General features: G+C 32.9%; 2 protein-coding genes across 20 annotated transcripts in view; both read right to left on the bottom strand.

Annotated features, from left to right (window-relative positions):
• Nucleotides 1-845: 845 nt before the first annotated feature.
• LOC106072567 (gamma-interferon-inducible lysosomal thiol reductase-like) lies at nt 846-8,286 on the bottom strand. Its single transcript, XM_056015858.1, has 7 exons — nt 8,129-8,286; nt 6,760-6,945; nt 4,066-4,140; nt 3,758-3,856; nt 3,147-3,293; nt 2,153-2,221; nt 846-2,004 (listed from the first exon to the last, which is right to left on the bottom strand). Exons 1-7 carry the CDS (start codon nt 8,252-8,254, stop codon nt 1,939-1,941), a joined length of 768 nt encoding a protein of 255 aa, XP_055871833.1. The 5' UTR covers nt 8,255-8,286; the 3' UTR covers nt 846-1,938.
• A 4,443-nt stretch (nt 8,287-12,729) lies between these two features.
• LOC106072560 (potassium voltage-gated channel protein Shaw-like) overlaps nt 12,730-20,393 on the bottom strand; it is a 230,377-nt gene continuing 222,713 nt past the window's right edge. For all 19 annotated transcript variants that reach the window (XM_056015397.1, XM_056015396.1, XM_056015395.1 and 16 more), the window contains one exon: nt 12,730-19,499. In XM_056015397.1, coding sequence (XP_055871372.1) covers nt 19,309-19,499 — 191 coding nt within the window. In that variant the 3' untranslated portion in view covers nt 12,730-19,308. The remainder of the gene's footprint in view (nt 19,500-20,393) is intronic.

Genomic DNA, 20,393 nt, shown 5'->3' with positions numbered 1-20,393 from the left:
GATTAGAGGGCATTCCTTAAGTTAACTCAACTTTACTAAAGGCTACCTTACTTAAGCCCTACTAATGGCTACCTTACTTCAGCTCTACTAAAGGCTACCTTACTTCAGCTCTACTAAAGGCTACCTTACTTCAGCTCTTATAAAGACTAGCTTATCTCAATGATTGATGGTTGTTCTGGACACACACAGTGCGACTGAACTAATGGGCTAGAAACAAATGAACTGAACATAATCTGCCTAGAGGACTGTTAAGTTTCAAAGGAGAAATTTACTTTGTGTTTAAACTTTTATAGAAACATTTCTAACATCATAATCAAGTGAAATCTACACGGTACTTTGGTAGCCCACTGGAAGCAACATTTCCCAACTATACGAGTCTATCCATTTCCCCATATGATCCCAATCAATGTTTGTTACAACCAATTAAAAGTAATTTTTCATTCCCAATTCATAAATTCATACAATAAATCATAAAGAACAGAAAAAGCTTTATAAATAGTTTTCTGTTTTAATAATTTTTATAAAATCAAAAAAAAAAAGGCAAATATGTATGAACATGATAAAGGGAAAGAACTGTGATATTCAAGAGAGATAACTAACAATAAGCAAAATTAGCTAATCGAATCTTTAAAAAACAAATACTAACTGTATATTATTAAAAAGGGTAGCAAAGGTTAGGAAAGATATCTTCACTAATATTTGACTACTTGGAAAAAATCAAAATAAATCCTACTCTAAATGGAACTCTACTACATCACTTTAGTTGATCTACAAGCCATTATACTTTATAATACCCAATTGTGTGATTCCAAATTAAATCCTATGATATTAAATAAATATGAGACTGGTGTTTTTGTGCAAAATAAGAAATGACATAACTGGCCAAATATAAGAATATACCAAAAGTCAATAGAAGGCAACAAAATAGTATAAATAATATTAATGCAAACAATAAAATCTTTTTAGTAAAATATCAAAATAAAACTAATATTGGAAGATTGCTTAAAGAATGACCCTGTATAAACACGGTAGAAATTCTCAAGTAAATATTGAGGAGTGCCGAAAACTGCTTAAGGGTGAGGGGGGAATCAATGAGACAGATGGAATAGAGAAAATTATGGGTTAACTGGAACGGTATTGAACAAAGGAACAGTATGTATAACTTATGAAGACAAACACTTTCAATTGTGAGGCATCATGGGATTTTTTTTTAAGGACAAAAAAATGTATTTGCATTTTGTTATAAACCCTTATTTAGTATCAATCAAGGAATTTTTAACACATTTACATCATTAAATTAAATGATGTCACTAAATGTGATAAGACAGACCAAAGAACAACTTTATGCAGGCCTTGCTGATATAACGAGAATATACAACAAAAACTATTCCCCCCACACCCAGTCGGGTGTCCTTGAGGAGCAAATTTTCAAGACACTACTGATATTGTTTTAAATGTAATTAATGAACATTGTCCAATGTGTGTGTGGATCATACTGACTGATACAAAGGGCACATAATCACAGAGATAACAACTGAGCTGCTTCTACTTCCTGATGACCTTTACTTGTAAAGAAAGAAGTTGCCACGGAAAGGGAAGGAAAAAATTTTTGAGACCAAAAAAAAAACAAACAAACAAAACTATGATAAAATCAGAAAAGATATTAAGGTCAAAACTGTGATTGAATAGAATTAAATGACACTAATTAATTTGAGAAATCATGACATTGCTTCTTCAGATCAAGAGTTTTTTAAAATTCCTAATCTTGTGCCAATTTGTGATAGTATTTTTGCAATATTACATACCCCATAAAGAAAATAGAAATAAATATATTATATACAATTTTTCTTTCAGATAATCATTTATCAGAATTATAATAATTAAAAAAAAATAAAAATAAATAATACACATTCAAAATGAAAGACTGAATGACTTCTATTAAAACTCCTTCTTACAGAGCTGTTTCGTTTTTAAGGACTCACTACACCCTGGTGGTTTCGACCCCTGAAAAAATTGGTACAAGTTTAATATAATTAAAAAATTAAACTCTTTTTGCATACAATCACTGAATTATAGCACAGAGTACCTACTATCGTTTGCTTTAAATAATGATTGTAGAAATTAGAATCTCTAGATTTAAATAAGAAGTTACCTTGTATGTATCACAGATCAATTTTACCAGATTATCTTGTGCTTCTGTCTGAATCTCTTCAGTATGGACCTAAAATAGGTTGTAATCCATTTTTTTTAAATGGTAGAAGCTAACAGAGTATTTTTTGTAAAATCTTAATGGTAGAAGCTAAAAGATTTTTTTTTTTTTAAATCTAAATGGTAGAAGCTAAAAGGTTTTGATTTTTTTTGTAAAGTAAGTTGTAAGTAACAATGAAAAAAAAAATCATGCAAGAAACAATACCAGTTACAAGTAATGGAACAAAGCAGTGGTGTAGCTAGGGTAGGGGAGGGAGGGGGTCCACATTTCAAAATCTCCCCTGGACCACCACCTGAGGGGGGCCCCCAAATGAGTGTCTGAAATTAGTTTTTATATTAAATTTTATGCCATTATCTCATGTCAGGATGTTGAATGTCAAAATGCAGGGGCCTGTAAAAAGGTCAAGCCCCCTGGGCCCACAAATCCCTACCTACGCCACTGGAACAAAGTTGAGCAAAAGGAAACATCGAAGGACAAGAAAAATGGGAGACGCAGAAGAAAATGGTGATTATCATAAAGGATTAATTCATCCATTCCATTAATTGAGAACAGCAGCAAGTCATATGGTGTGAAGTTGTGAGTGAGTCAGTTGTTGTGCCCCAACAAATATCTCACATATTTATGAAGCAGAATGATATAGTTTAATTTAGTAAAATCATGTTAACTCTTTATCTCCATAATTATTTTCCATATTCCGACATTCTAACCTGTAATCATTGAGCTTCAAAAACATGTTTGTTTGTATTCAGAAAACGTGACTTTTGGTCTAGAATTGTAGCAGAGTGCATGCTCTTTTTATATAATACCAATACAAGTTTATAAAACCATAAACTAATTTATTTTAATGGGGTCTAATCAACAATAGTACATTAATTAGGAGAGAAAGAGTTAAATTGAGTAAAATCTACACTTAGTATCATTTAGTTAACAAACTTACTCCATTTAGAGTCACCCAGGGAACATACTGATGTTGTGGCTGCAAGGATTCCGTCTGTACTGCCATTTCATGTTCTAACCTGTTCCCAAAGCTGGACCTACTGCAGTTCAGGATGGCATCCAATGGGACAGGATACTTTGTAGCACACTTGAGACAAACAAGTTTCAGTTTTTACATACAGATTGTTTTAAAATAACACACAAAAAATTTATGTAGTAACTCAAAACACAATATTAAACAAGTATTAAATATATACACAGAGGTGTCAAAGATGAAAAATTCTAAGCTACCAACAGCATAGTTACAATCACTGTGATGACTGTAATACATTTTTAGTTGTCAGTAACTGGATTTTATGATAGATAAATCCCATTTATTTTGTAAGGGGATTGAGAGAGCTGCAAGTTCTTCCCCCTTAGATAAGCTTTGTTTTTTTTAAAAGGATTTTTTGATATTTCGATTGTTTTTTTTATTTAGCTGAGGAGCTGGTCAAGTGGCTTGTTGACATATTTAGAGTATTAACATTATTTAAGTGGGACAATTAGATTGAACAGTCAAGACTGAGCAGACACTTCAATAGCACAAATGTACAAATTCAATCTTTGCCTTACCACTTTGGCAGCATCCAGTGGCTTGGCTGAAGAAGCTTCCATACAACTGATGAAAGGAAAGTAGACTGCAATGTTCTTGACCAGGGCGATGGTGCACGTCTAGGCAAAGAAATTAAAAGTAGTGACTATTAAACACAATGCATTGTACAAAATGATTCTTTTACCAAATAAATTTGTGATTTAAAACTGGACAAATTGATGTTAAAAAAAAACAACAAATGAATTAATATTTATATACAAATATAATCAAAGTCTATGATATAATTAATGATCACAAACAAATCTAATCTCAATTGCAATGAACTTACATCAATAATGTTACCAACACATTCCTGCTCTCCATGCTGGCACTCAAACTCCCAGTGATCACCGACTTGTTTTTCCTAGTTGGAGAAAGCAACAACAGGATTACTTTAACATTAGGACACATGAATATAGAATTGTAGTCTAGTCATTTTCCCAACATAACAACATTAAAACTTTTGACAAATTATCTTGATGAACCGGTAACTTGTTCCTTCAGTTGTACATCTAATCACATTTAGACTGTAACACCTTTAACATAACATAATATTGATAAATCACATTTGGATCATTTGGCAAACAAAAACCTAATTAAAGAATCACAAAGAACATGGGGAAAAGGGGGGGGGGGGAGGAATCAATGGGGCTGGCCATTTTCCCAACATTACAACTTTTGACAAATTATCTTTCATAAAAAATAGGCAAAGCTTGTTTGAGAAAGATAATTTTTAATAGAAACTTGGCATGTGAAGAATTATTGGATCCCATATATACTGGGGGTAATGATAATGCTATGTAACATGCTTTCTGTTAATAACGCCATTAACAAACATCCTGTCAAGAAATAAATTGACTGGCTAAGAAAATGTTTCAATCATACCACCAACAGCAAAGCACAAGAGAGCCAGGTGCCAGTCAATGAACATATTTGCTCCAACACTTCTGTCTACAGAGTTTCTACAGAGCAGCCACACCAAGTTCAACAGGAAGGTTTTCATCATCATTAAACTCTATTTGAGTGAGGGCTTGAGAGGCTTAAATCCTCTTTTGCAAAAGCTCTGGACAGAAACCTTGCTGTCTTGCATAGTGCATACAGGTCACCATACAGGTCGAGAATTTTTGGTTTCCCAGACCTGTTGAGACGGAGATCAGCAAGTCTGGGGCAGTCAAACAGAATATTAGGCACGGTTTCCTCTTCTTCCCTGATGGGGGAGCACCGTGAATCGAAATTTGGCCATAGCCGTAAGAAATATGAGCTAACAAGACAGTGCACTGCACTGTGCTATAATAGCTTGCTCAGGCCTGGACAGCCTCCACCACGGGGCAGTGCGGTGAGGGTGCCTCATGCGCTCCCAGACTCCACAGCTTTTTGGGACTTGTCCCAGCACTCAAACTACTTTTCCATTTCTGTTTTTTTAATTATAGCCAGAGCATGATGAAAACTTACAGTCTGTTCAGTGGGTGGGCCAAGGAGTCTGCAATAGTGTTGCCAATCACACCTATGTAGCTCGGTACCCACTGCATTATTACAGGGGTGCCATAGTGCTGCTTTGATGTTGTGTGAAGCCATGATGGCAGTGTGGATATTGGGGGGGGGGGGGGGCATGGTCCAGGGCTTTGCAAACCTGTAGTATAGATTTTGAGTCAGTGAGCACAACAATCTGTGTTGCCCTCAAATGTCCCTCGCCGAGTTGAGAGTCAATGACCTTTAAGGCTTCACAGACTGCCATGGTCTCTGCATCAAAGTTGCAAACACTACCACATGGTCAAAAGATGTTTACTGAGTAAGAGCCAAGAAAGTTGATGTAGGCTCCATAGGCTGCTCTTCCAGAATCTATCAAAGCCCACCCATAAGTATATGCAAAAATAGCACTAGGCTTGAAGGCATTAATGGTCTTCAGTGCTAGAATTTGAAGGTCATTAGATGAACGACTTAGCTTAGTGGCATTAGGGTCTACTAGTTTCAAGCGTATGTCTGGGGTCGTTGGGCGACACCAAGGGGGAAGGGGATGAAAGCATTGAATGTTTTGTCGGTTGGTGGAGAGGCCAGCTTTATCAGATAGTCTAGTGGCATGATGCAAAAAAGACTGCATCTGGATATGTCTTCTGCATTTCCAACCATCCACTAGTTTTCTAGCTGGAGGGTATTCATCCAGCCTTTTATACTGCTCAAAGCAGGTCACTTTTTTTTCCTGAATATTGCAGTCTGTCTACAGAAATTTTACAGAGAAGCCACACCAAGTTCAACAGGAAGGTAGATCTTTGTAGATGACCATTGACTAAAGAAAAGTATTTTACACCAAGGCTGAGAATGGAAACTAGTTCTTCACCAAGCTTTCTATCAGGTAGTCTCCAAAAAATAGATGTCCATTTTATCACATCTGTTAAGTGTGGGACATGACTCCTTGAGCCACACTAGTTCCTTCTATGAAGCATGGCTGGAAACCCTAGTATACCCCTACAGTGTACCACCATTAACCATGTAAGGTCTCCCACAGCAGCATGTGCCCCTCATGATGATCAGCATTGCAGATTGAATGTTTTTTTTAGTTGGTTTGATAGAATCCAATATAAAAGCTCACTAGATGAAATATTCCTATTCCATATTAGCCTATCCTTCTCTAATATACATTCCAATGAGGATGCCACTTTAAGAATGGGGAAAGATATGGAAGATACACAGAAATGACCCATCTTTATATTTCACATTCTAGGGACTTAAGATCTTTATAAAAAATTTTACCATAACATATATTATATAAATTATAACATAACATACATAATGATAAGGTAAACACTACTACAAAAGACATATATACATCATGAGAAACTTTACAGCAACATACATTTACAATGTAATGCAACATTCCCTTCTGGTAGTAAGTATATGTAGTTCTGACCTGGATGGAAGACAAGCTCAGATCAAATCAAACAAATTAAGAATATGAATTTAAAAAGAAATAAATGATAGTTCTTACACGTGCATTGCCGTATGGTACCACGGTCAAGTTCATGATGCTTCCAATTTTCAGGAAGGAAGGGAACAACATGGTGGTAATAAAATTTTTACAGTCAGGGCAAAGACTCTCATAATAAACAGTGAAATTAACAACTTTGGCATCCTGGTGCACTGGCCACTGCTGTTTGTAACACTGCTCGTAAACCTGTGAGTGACAAAATGTGTCTTAGTATTAGTAAAAATCTTAAGATTTTATAACTATTCAACTCAAGTCTTACATGACAACTCTTTGATCATGTTTTGTTTTTTATAACTTATAGACATTCTTGCCAACAAAAATAAGATGACTAGGCATATAACTAAAGCAAAGTTGTCTAGATATAGGTATATAGATCTAGTAGATAAACGATTAATACCTTGCCACTCCTGACATAGGTTTCAGTCTTATAATAGTGATACTAGTAGTACATCTGATACTATTACTATGATGTAATTATCTATAGAGTCTACTTTATACGAATACTTGTAACATGTTTGATGTTTCGGATGTTCTTTCCGAGTTGAAGATTTAATTTCTACATTCTACATCCATAACATCTTAGTCCGAACCTCCTGAATGACGACTGGGGATGGCAGCCATCTGAGTGGAGCTCTAATATTATGTAGATCTAGAATTCTAGACATTATTTAGTCAGCAATATCAATAAGTCAAAATCTCGTCTGAATGTATCATATATCACATTAACTCATTTGACTTTTCGATGGTGTGTGTAATATTATAATATGTGTCACTATTGACTATTGGCAAAATTGTTTACATTGATGATTGCTTGATAGGCTTAGACTTAGATATACTCATTTTATAGGCCTATAAAAAAACTATAGGCCTATAGATCTATATCTAGATCTAAATCTAATGCTGTAATAGTACCAGTAACAGCTTAATAGTTACAATTACTTGTAACATGATAACATGATAAATAATTTAAACTTAAAACTGAGTCTGATAAATAATTTAAACTTAAAACTGAGTCTGAGTCTTAATAATTATGACTAGATCTAGATTTCTAGATCTATCTATCTTAATCAGATAATCTATGATTGTGATTAATATGATCTTAAATTTAAATTTTAATCCCTATATAAGTATATAGATAGAGTCTAGGCCTAGAATAGGCTTAAAATTAAATTGCTTAATAAGTTAATTCAATAATTGGCTTAAGACTTAAGTTAATGAGTCTAAAATCTAAGTAAATTATTACTAGAGACTAGAGATCTAAATAAGTTAAAATTAATGAATTAATGTACAAAAAGATTTTATTTTGAAGTTAATTAAAGCAGTGAATCGATCAAAAAGTCATTGATCTATAGCAAAAATTAAAATTTACCCCACACTTAAGAGCGATTTCTGGTGAATCGCACCAAAATTTTGATGGAACATTGCATAGCAAAGAAGCTTGGCTTGTTAAAATAACAGACAGCAAAGCAAACAACGTCTGTGCCATTCTCGCCATTTTGTCAAATCACATGATATAGGAACACATTATCACGTGAGTGAAACATCCAATTTTTTTTTTATTTTTTTTTTACCTAAAGGGAATCAATTCAATTTTTTATTTATCTTGAACACCGACAGCATTAACTCTCTTAATAAAAAAAACTGCATTATTGTAAAGTAGATCGAGCCCCTTTAATAACAAAAACTAGACATCGTATACCCTCCCACAAACACTAAAATAAAACACAAATACATAGTCGGCGTTCCGGTCGTAGCAGGTATTGAGTTAATGTATATCAAACATGTTTCAAATTAATCTTCCATATCTCTCTCTCTTTCTTTAATGTCTCTATACCTAAACTACATTATAGTTGGAACACGCGTAGGACGTAATCATCTTTTTTTTTTTTTTTTGAAGTCACGTCTGTATTTTATAAGATAAGATAAGATATACTCTTTAAGCTCGTGGCAAAGAGGTAGGGTGAAAACTCTGGAAACGATGTCTTAAAACATGTCCCTCCCTTCGGTCTTATGAGATAGCGGGTAGCGACTAAAAGCGCGTGGGGCAACTGTCCCAGGCCCTGAGTCTTAGGTCGGGCCATCGATAATGAGAATCTTTAGTCACTAATTTACTAGTGATTCCCAAAAACTATCTGTTATAGATCTGCTGTTATCTCTGAAAGGACTTGGGGCAGGAGAGGATCGTTCAATTGGCTCTCACCTAAGAGAAACGAAATTCTGAATCCAAACCCCAAAGCTGTAACTTAAATTGAGGCTATAGGCCTACCCAAACAAATGTAAGGCTTCGGGAGTCCACCCTGAAGAACAATCATGAGGCGGTGACCTTTAGGCAGCTTTTAGTAAACAGAGATACACCCTGGTAAAACCTACGACGCCTCTGATCCAAACCCGCGTTCCTTTGGAGACATCAGCTGAGCGTAAATGGGAAACAGTAGTAGATGCGGAATCGTACCATAGAAGGAGGTCATGGACTATTTCTGTATAGTTCTAACAAAAGTAAGATTTAAAATAAGAACAAAAAATAATTTTAATTGAAACACTAACAAAAACAAAACCCCTGTTGACCCACCTGCAAGATATACGCCCCTGTTTCCACCGACTCTCCACAGTGTCGGCATCGGGCATCATAAGTGGGCCGGAACCGGGCAAAATAATCACCAACAAGGCAGTGCCCCGTCCTACACTGCGCAATAATGGATTGTTCCGGCCTTCTGAGCCTCCACCATGGAACTTCGCGGATGGAACGACGCAAATGCTGCCAGACTCCACGGGCTTTGTTGGAGCCATCCCAGGATTTCAACCACTTGTCATGTACCCATTCTCGGATTAATGTCTTAGCTTGGGTAAACATACTTGGGGCTACGAAAGTGGGCACGGCCAGCGCTCCTTCTCTTGCTAGAGCATCAGCCGTCTCCCACGCCACAATGCGAGGGCACCCACTGCATAAAGATGACAGCTCCAATACATCGGCGGATGTTATCTGCGGCGCCGAGGGCCTCTTCAGCCAAAGGTAACTTTACCCCCAAGTCAGCCATGGCTTGGAGGCAGGAGCTCGAATCGGTAACCATTACAACAGAAATCGCAAGACACTTAACTACAAAATGGAAAACACTGTCTCGACATCTATTTCTTATATAGGTCAGTTGGTTCACATAGTTGTTTCCCTTTACATAAACAAATATAAGCTCATTTTAGTTGAAGAAAGCCAAATTCAGGAAGATTGATCCAGATTTGATAAATATATCCAAATCGAATGTATAATTACGATAAATAAAGGATAAAAAAAAATTTCACACTATTTATTTTTAAATGTCATCAAAACCCTAACTGAATTTAACATTCTCCCACAGATGAATGATAACATATTTTGAGATTTGTTAAATATTAATTTGAAAAGTGTAAACCATTTGGCTTCTGATTATTTTCTTCAACATTTTAAAGATAACAAAGAGAATTATATAATGTATTCACATAAACTCAAGGCGGCCCCCTAATGGCGTGAATTGGAGAGCAAACTCCCCCATAGGCCTATTTCTACTCTTTATCACATCAACCATGCCATGAAAGCGGCCCCCTTGAGGAACAGAGTGTGGGGCGTTCTTCAGTGCCGTTAGTGCAATGGGCTCGGTCCTTATAGGCACCCCAATCGAGAATCTTTATTGCTTCTCAATCTGGCGTATTGTCTCCTCTTACGACCGTTTCTACCCCATGCAGTGACACTTTGAGGCTCATGAGGAAATATTGCGCGGTCAAAAGCAACATGATTTCATATCTCTTATCAGAGTTTTCATTGTCTTAAAGTTTACATTTGTTTAGTTGTTCACACAGCCCATTAAGTGAGCCCTGTTCTTCCAGACTATTGTGGATAACAAAACAACAACAGTGGATAGCTCTTATCTTATCTTATATAATACAGACGTTACTTCAAAAAAGAAGATGATTACGTCCTATGCGTATGCATTCAGTCATGCATATTAGGCTAACCAATGACTTAAATTCTGCCAAGTCACTGGTTTTCCTGGCTAGCTCAGGCAACCCATTCCATTCTCTAATAGCACTAGGGAACAAGATCGAGTATTTGTACAAATTTGTTGTAGCATATGGGATGAGGAATGTGCCTTTATTTTTGTATCTCAGCAGAGAAGGCGAAATCCATGCAAATAGTATGCTGTGTGTTTGTGTGTAGTGGTAGGATACGTCATTGAAAATATAAAAAAAATCAACTCACTCTGTATATCAGGTAACAACTAACAAGTGTGTCCACGTCATTTCTCCCACACCCATTCTCGAATCACGCTGAAACTGCGCAATTATTTATTGGCATAGAAAAGACATTAATCAATAAAAAAAAGTAACCAATTAGACAATTAATTACTGGCAATTCATTATTTTGTTTTAATAGCAACAAGGGAAACTAATACTTTAGTAGGCCCTATTCACAGATTTGGTTTAAATAATTGTTAATGCTATTTCTCCCTCACCATTCTCCTATCAAATTGATACTTTAACTCTTTCTCTCCTAACCGACGATACCATCGTTGATTTGAACTCATTAAATTAAATTAATGTTTGGTTTTATAAACTTTACTTTAGTCTTGTTTAAAAAGTGCATGCAGCCCCGTTAACTCTATACCAACTAAAACATTTTCTGATAACAAACGAAAAGGTTTTTAGAGGTTAATTAAAAAAGAGTAGTGAAATACTACTCAGTAATAGGAAGAAATACGTTGAAACATGGAAAATAATGATGGAGAGAAAGAGTTAAACAATTATTTATTGTACCTAACAAAACATGAATCAATAAACAAAAATACTCAGTCAATTAATTATTGGTTATTAGTTGCTTTGTTTAATATCAAAGAAGGGAAATAACTTGTACATTATTGTTAGATATAGTTTTAAAAATGGTGTTCTTTGCCTTTAGCTAAGCTTTGTTTTATTTCAAAAAGTATTTTTTATATTTTGTTTGTTTTAAAACACAAAGCTTATATTGAGATTGCTTGTATCAATTAATTTGGATCAGTAATTCATGTAATTAAATTTGTAATAGATCTAGGCTATTAATTTATAAACTTTAAAAAAAAAAAAGGGAGGCAACCTTAATTGGAACTCATGGCTCAGCCATATCAAGCCAACACAGTAACCTTGTTGAGAGACTATAAACATGGAAGGTTGTATAGTCATCTATTGTCTCATCATACTTTTCTGGTTTGTGTTCACCAAGACTCAAATGATGACCTATAAAGGGGACTTATTCAGCTTATACTACCACTATAGTCAATTACAAATTCTTTCTTGTTCAAGATACCAAACAAAATGATTTATTACTAATAGTTACAAAACTAATTAGTTATATTAATTTTTTTTTTTATTGATTCTTGTCAGGTAAAACAAATAATTGTGCAAAATTTCAACTCCGTCCGAGATTGGGTGTACTAACTTTTTACCAGAGTGAGCTAATACAAGCTTTGTAAAAACAAACAAAAAAAAAAAGTAAAGTTTTCCTCTCAGACCATGAGATCTATCGGGCAGATGATGTAAAGGCTACAGTAAAGGTCATCTGTTTCTGTTGCCCATGGTTAACAGAGGTGTCTAAGCAATCAGCACAACAACCAACCACCTTTACTTTTCCCAAACTAATGTCAGGTATCCTTTAGAGTTAGGTGGACTCAGAGGTGCCCAAAAGAAAAAATCACAGTCTTCATCAAGGTTTGAACCCAGAACCATCCGGTTTGGAAGCCAAGCACTTTACCACTCAGTCACCACACCTCCAATTGAAAATATAGGCCTACACAACCACAAACATAATATACACAACCACAAACATATTTTCATATTGATAACTGCATTGACCTGAAGGCATGTTGTGTTTTGTGTTCATTATAAGGTCTATATGTTAATCTCATTTTCAAGAAATGTTCCAAATGACTGAATCGCCCTTTCATTCAAACAAGAAGAGTAAACCAACCCGTTTAGCACTCATGTTTATTTTAGTCATAAACTGAAAAAAAAAATCAAAATAAATTTGAAGATGAAATTCTGCAAGAATAATAATGAAAAGAATAAGAATAAAGAATGACTGTGGGTGTAAATGGATAATAGCAAGAGTTATAATAATAATTGTAATAATAGTAATAATAATACAAGTGAAATTGATAAGAAATGTGGTGCGATTGATTTCTCTATAAATCGATATAAAAAAAAAATGAATATTTATGATAAGTGAAAAGGTCAATGGTTGATAAAAGGGGTTGGGTGGTAAGAATCCTTGTATTGCAATCCCAGAAATTTTAAATAAATAATTAATTTTAAATTATTATCTTATATTTTTAAAATATCATTGTAAATCTATTTAAGCCTAGCGTAGCCACTAGAAATACTGCATTCCTGATCAATCTATGGACTCTAAGACAAGCCTTATTATTATTATTATTATTAAGCCTACTTTTTACTTTTCTGTAACCTCATTCAGTAATTATTATGTAGCACTAAGATGAACAAATTAGGTAAGAAACAAAGCAGAATTAAATTTTAAAGGATTTTTTTTTTTTTGCCTTGTAAAAATATAACTAACAAGAGTTTGAAAAGCATAATGAGTGGGTAGAGAATAAGAAGAAACATTTTAACCCTAAACTGTCTAACCTACAACTTATTCCCAAATATTTACAAAAGTAATCAGTTATATATAAATTTGCTGTGTTAGTGTGATGAGTTTAAAAGAGTTAACATGTCTTCAGTTAGCTTAATTCAGAGAAATCGTATCCCATGAAAAAAGAGGAAGATAAATGGAAGAATAAAGGTGAATGTTTAAGAGATTTGGTCTGGAAAAAAATATACTTTTAAGCTAACCTAAGTTTCTTAAAGATTCCATTTAGTTTTAGGCTAAAAATCTATATAGTACATGAGAGTTGCATTTATCTTTCATATTCTACAGTTTGCATTACTGTTATGTGGCTGCAGAGAAAACTCCTCTCTGTTACTTAATTTTCCTACAAGATATTTGATGATATTTCAGAAGGGTCTTTTCTCAGTGAAATCCAAAGTAACATAAGATCTATTCCCAATTAAGCCGAGAGTACCATGATTGCTTACTGCCAATATTATTAAAAACCCAGGGCAAGATTTAAATCTATTTGTTTGTTATGAATCTCACTGCTCTATTTTGTGTCTGTTCCAGTTTCTTAATGTTTTCCCGTGTTGAGGGGTCCCAGATGATATGTGTATATTCTATTATTGGCCCAACAAAGATGAAATTGCATTTTAGCTTAAAGTTGTTATTTGATTTATAGAAATTTCTTTTAATAAATCCTAATGGTTTCATCAATATGGAGATTCCATGATATCTCCCTTGAGCTATTTTTAGCTTCCTAGTTAGAATTACAAAAATTGAGAAAATGGTTATTATCAAATCAGTTGCTTGCTAGTTTGTTAGTGGACACATTGGTTTGAAAGAATAACACTACAGACTAGCTTATGATAGGTTATGATTTAAAGTTGCTTGAGAACAGGGAGGATGGAAGAGGAGGTAAAATGTGATCAATGAGATTCTATTTCAAAATGAAAGCAAATCTAAATATTGTGGTCCAGTGTTATCATTGGATTGGTGAGATTTCAAATGAACATCACTAAGTAAAAGGTATCTATCACATTTATTGATATAAAAAAATATCAGTGACAGTAATAAAGTAATAATTATCATATTGTTTTTCCCAATGGCAATACAAACTTTTGTAATAATAATAATAATAATAATATAATAATAATAGCTGTGGTAAAAAAAAATGTCTGTTGTTTTAAATACATAGACATCTGTGATCAGAAAAAACCCAGAGTTTTCAAGTCCAACACTAATTATTTAAAATAAAAAGGAGTAAAGAGACATTTATTACAGTATATATATAATATGTATATATATATTTATAGCAAAATTTAGATTTCATTTTTATTGTAAAGATATAATAGCCAATTTAATGTTTTGAAATGAAGTTGGCTTTAGCCATTAGTTGTTTTTTTATTCCCTCATTATCCATTTTGTTGTCTTTTACTTACAAAAAAACTCTATTTCATAATTAATTAAAATAATGTTCAGCAATGTATAACAAGTGGTGGACAATTAGATTTAATTAATTAAAAAAACTTTTAAACTGTTTCTCAAAAAAAAATAATCTAAAAAAATGCATTTCATCATAAAGGCAGTAGTGCCTCCAGAGCCAGCCTTAGGTATAGGCAGACTAGGCTACTGCCTAGGGCCTCCGATTGTTATGGGCCTCACATAGCACTCAAAACAATTTTGTTAAAGAAGAAATAGTGAGACTTGTGCCCACTAGGTTTGAAATAAATTGTGTAATTCTATTTTTTCCCCTTATTTTTCGTTTTTCTATTTCACTTGGGGCCACCAAATTCCCTTTCCCTAGGGCCTCTAATTATCAAAGGCTGGCCCTGGTGCTGCACTCACTCAATAGACATAAATTATAGCAAAAGATTTTACACTTAAAACAGCAGACAATTTTTGATTGAGTGAGCCACGTGCAAAGCACAGTTCCCTCACCTCTGACATGAGTTGAGTGCTATAATTGTAAATGAGATAAGCCTAATAAGACTCTGCTAAGTTTCACTAACAAAAAAAAAATTATTTCCTTCACCATGTATGTACACAAACCATAGTAGTAGGCTACTCTGCGGTCAAAGTTCATAGAAACAATGTCATAGTAATTACATGAATTTCAAATAAAAACATAAGATTCAAGAATTTCTTAATTTTTTTCTCTCCATTCCACTTTCGATTGCAGTACAATTACACATTAATGTTCATCATCACAGCTGATAAAATTCATTAATGACAAACAAAAAATAATAATGAGATGTCATCACAGTCAATTATTTTTTTTTTTGTACACAATTAATTGAATGAATGAACATAATGAAGGTTCAATCTTATGTGATGAGTAACAGACAGCTGGAAGCGGCATCACATGAAATTGAAATAAAATTAAAACACAAAGCCCTGAACTAAACAAAAAAAAAACAACAACATGTGAGCATGTGAATGAAAGATGAAAATCAATCCAAAACCAAAGAATTAAATTTCATATATTATCTACTCATCCTGTTCCCAGCATCCAGCAGCAACACATTTTGTTCAATCACCACATGGTTTTTCTTTTTAAACCAATATAAAAGAAAATATACAGAAAAATTGTGATCATTGTGGCAACAATAAATTACTTATAACAGATCCATCCTAACCCTAATTTTCCACTGATTGAAATTTGCATTAACAGAGGGTATGGTAAAATTTCTGGAAAAAAATAATAAATAGATGATTGGAAGAGACATTTATTCATATTTAGGTCAAATTTTATATCCTAAAAACATTCATTATTTCCTATCACTTATAAAAAAAAATCTGAAACCAAACTAACAAAAGTGACTAAATATGGCAATGTATTTATGAAAAAAAAAATTAAACGAGAGCACTTATAATAATCAGAATATTAAATAAAATTCCAGGCACATCCTGTTGCCAAAAAGGCTAATTGTCATTTATAATATCATTTCTTACTTTTAAAGACTATTCATTTATGACAAAATTTTTTTCTAGTGCTTAACTTTTTTCTCTCTTAACTGACGATACTAATGTTGATTCCATCAGAACATGTTAAATAATAATGGAGAGAAAGAGTTAAAGAAGGAATCTCTTGAAACATAAATCTAGAAAAGATTTCCTTAACACCACCTGGCCACAATGCTTATTAGCAATATTGGTAATAAAAGCACTCACAATGAAAGAAAAATTTCACTTCAACTGCATCATTTCTGATGCAAAGATATTTAGAAACGTTCGTTCTAGCAAAGGCATATATGCTGGACTGATTAGTTTACATATTCTTATAAGATATGAACAATAGTATTTTAAAAAAAGGAGTCAAGACTGCACTATCAATACTATTAAACTATTGAAAAGGGTTTTTTTTCTGCTTGAATGTAAAAGAGGAAATTGAAACCTTTAGAAAATTTTTAAAAGAAGAGAATTTCAAAACAGCCAAGCTTATGATTGTAGTAGGGAGCTGCTGAAAGGGAGACAACATTCTGACCATAGTCAAGTCCCAGGCTCTCATCTTGTCTGATTCCACATGAGGTGAGGCATAGTTATCTACTGAAAGGGGTCAGTCATCTTATGACTGATGAAGGCCAATATTATTAGTTGTTCAAGAACAAAGTTGCCAATGCATAAAACTAAAAATAAATATAGAATATAGAAGGTTTGATCATGGAGACAAATGAAGATTACAAAGTGGATCTGTTAAATGAAAAGTGTCTCAGAATAAAAATCAAGTTGCAACTTATCCTGACCAGTATACGAGCAATGATATGCTGCATCACAATAGCTGATCTTAAGATGAATAATTAAACAATAACAAAGTTGAAACTTTACTAATAGAGCTACGCAACCTAAACTCAATTACCTCAGCAATCAAGTAAAACCCAAAACCTGTAAGGCAGTATGAATCATTGGGAAAGATCTATATTTTAATTTTTTTTCAAGACAAAAACTGCTAAATGGCCAAACAGCTCAACAGTGAAATCAGCTAGTGGAAGAAGAAAATTCCAATGAGATCTCCAGAGATGTTGATAAAACTTTTTAAAAAAATGCCTAGTGCAATAAGGCATTGCAAGATATGGCACCAAAAAGACTAACTTAAGCAAAATAGATGCATGCATACCTATCAATTAGCCTCATGTGTTTAAATAGTAATTAAAAAATAAATTAAGTCATTACAAAGATTAGAACTTAAAATTTTAAATGAATGTGTCTCACTAACTACACAACTTAAAATCTTACTGAACTCAAAGACCACATCCAAATCATACTTTTTTTCTATGTAAAATAAAAAAAAGTAAAGTTCCCTTTCAGACTGTGCGACCTGTATGACAGATGATATTAAGGTCATCTGTTTCTTTGGCCAATGGTTAACGAGCAGGGTGTCTTGTTTTTACTTTTTCTATGTACCATTACCTTATGGAGAAAACAAAAAAAAAGCCCAAGCAAGCAACATCTATTCAGCAGTTGTTGAGGAGTTGTTTTCAATATTATAATTATCTTTGGTCAAACTATATTTTTCTTTTTTTTTTTTTTGGAAGTCTAGGAATCAGTTGATGGTCTTATATTTAATACTAGAACAAAAAAAAAAAAGAAACCGCAAAAATAATAAAAAATGTTAAAATTTTGGTTAATGTAACTAATAAATATATAGAATGCAATTATAAAAATATTAGAAAGAATGTACATAGTAATTTTTTTTACTCTTCTTTTTTTTAAACTTTCATTCTTAACAAAAGGGTGTATAATAAAGCCCTATATTGATAAAATATATATAAAAATAATTGTTTATGCTACATATTTGCTGACATTTACAGAAACCTACTAATTCTCATATTGAAAAGAATCAAGAAAAATAAAGTCTGTTTACAAAAGAAAAAAATATTATAAGAAGACTTTTTACAAAATATTAATGTGCACAGTCATTCATTTTCTAAGCTTCTTCAAGAAACTAATTAAATAATCATAATCATGACTTATTATTAATAATGTTTTATATAACTGTTTTCAACAACAAATGGCTAAAGGAATTTCCTTCCTTACTAAGAAACATGTTCTCTGACATTAAAAGCATTAATCAAATCAAAGACTTTGATGGCATATATCCCTAGGGACATCCTCACATACATCTACAATCTGAATTTTATATTCCACTCTTCTCTATCACATATAAGCTAATCACTCTAATGGATACTTATTGAAAACTTTTTGTAATATCAGTATTTGCAGCAAACATTTTGTTTCTTAAATTAAAAATAAAAGGAAAATAAATATCATATTATATAAAGATGACCATAACAGTTCTGATGCATATGTATGAAAGTTAAAAAAAGAACAACACATTCTTGGAATTATACAGAACAAAAATTTATCTCCCTTTGTCCTTGTTCTCCTGTAGTGTATACATGTATAGTCTTCCTTATTTATTTATTTGATTTTTTGAAGACACACTAAAGACAATACTGTTAACTTGCCCTATCAGGGTCACACAGCCAGTATCTGCTCTGTTTAAAAATATAGAACAGTAATAAGTTCTCATTATCACAATAAAAAAATGTCATCAGCACTTACAGAATTAAGAAATAAACCTTTAACAAAAGCCAATCAGGGGGCTAGTCTAAATGAATGAATAATGACATATTTATAACATTAACTAAAATGAAAAAAAAAAAATCATTAATGCAGTATGTTACATTATTCCAGAGAAAACAAAAAAAATAACTTATGTGTGAATTTCACGTCTGCTTCATTACTCATAGTACAAATATCAGACAAGGCAAAGTTAAACAAAAAACATAACAACAACAAAATAAAAAAAAAATTGTTTTTTTTTTTCTTCTACATAACAGAAGTTATATATATATATATATATGTATACATATGTATATATATATATAAATAAACAAGATCGAGGCAAACAAAACTATAAGTTTCTAATCCAGGAGGGGCTATGTGTTGACTGCTACTAAATTATTAGAAGAAGGTGCTGATGGTGAACTGCTATTGGTTGGAGTTCCTGCTAAGGATCGTTGTTCCATGTTTTGATTGGCTGTCACAGAGGAGGAGGAGCTAAGGTTTGAAGGGGGCAGGGTTGTGACTATTGGCTCAATCACAGCTCCGTCTGATGAGCCAGGAAAAGCTGAAAAGAAAAAATTTTAAATATATCAATGAATAAAAGGTAAAATAAAAAAAGAATGAGAAACACAAATGAGTTTGTTACCAAGGAATCGGTCACTGTGATGGCCACACAACACGATTGTAATTATTGACCTACCCCAAAAAAAAAAAAGCAAACTAGACCGCAAAGAAAATTTTTTAAAAATTCAAAATCTTTTACTTGTTAATTCAAAAAAAAAATTATTCTATGATATGACTTGTAAGTTTCAGACATTCCTTAAGAGAGGAAGATTATTATATCCTAGCTCAAACCTCTTGCAGAATGACATGGGATTGTACCGTGCAATGATCAAACCTTGGTCCATCAAGATGACAGCTCAATGGCATACAGAATGTTTCGATAATATCTCTAACTAAAGAGCTTTGGACTTAATAAGAATTTAGAAAGGAATAACTAAAAAAGATTTCAATTGAACTCAGTAATAACTATTAATAAAAAAAATTCTTTTAAAATACTAGATTGAAGTAAAGCTTTATGATTAAATTTTTTCTTAACTACAATATTTCTGCTTATCACACTTTAAAAGAATTATGGTCAGCAATTAAAGTCTTAAACAGATCAGTAAAAGAAATTCACTTCAGCATTTCTGAAAAAAAATATTTCATTGTCTCCCCTAGCATACAGACACTAATAACCTATTCTGCAATTTGTAAAGCTGAATTTATCTTACAGGTGGAGGAAATGGAAATACAAAGAAAATAAAGCAAAGGTCAAAAAAAGTTTATTGTAAACTCAATGAAGTCTGACATTTAAAACATCTTTTTTTAACAAAAATATATTATAGCTTTTAAATAAAAAGCTTGTTAAAACAGTTTAAGAAAAGTACAAAAGCCAGTTTTAAAATAAAGCTGTGTA

This window comes from Biomphalaria glabrata, chromosome 17 (genome assembly GCF_947242115.1).
Source record: "Biomphalaria glabrata chromosome 17, xgBioGlab47.1, whole genome shotgun sequence".
In the NCBI taxonomy this organism is placed as follows: domain Eukaryota; kingdom Metazoa; phylum Mollusca; class Gastropoda; family Planorbidae; genus Biomphalaria; species Biomphalaria glabrata.
Note: the sequence above shows the minus strand (reverse complement) of the source record. Positions and strands in the feature narration are given on the sequence as shown.

Coding starts and splice junctions, on each gene's coding strand:
- LOC106072567 (XM_056015858.1), bottom strand. CDS start 8,254: ATGGCGAGAATGGCACAGACGTTGTTTGCTTTGCTGTCTGTTATTTTA. Junction 2,222..3,146: donor CCTGGGTGACTCTAAATGGA/GTAAGTTTGTTA, acceptor AACCTATTTTAG/GTCCATACTGAAGAGATTCA. Junction 2,005..2,152: donor TGATCTGTGATACATACAAG/GTAACTTCTTAT, acceptor CAATTTTTTCAG/GGGTCGAAACCACCAGGGTG.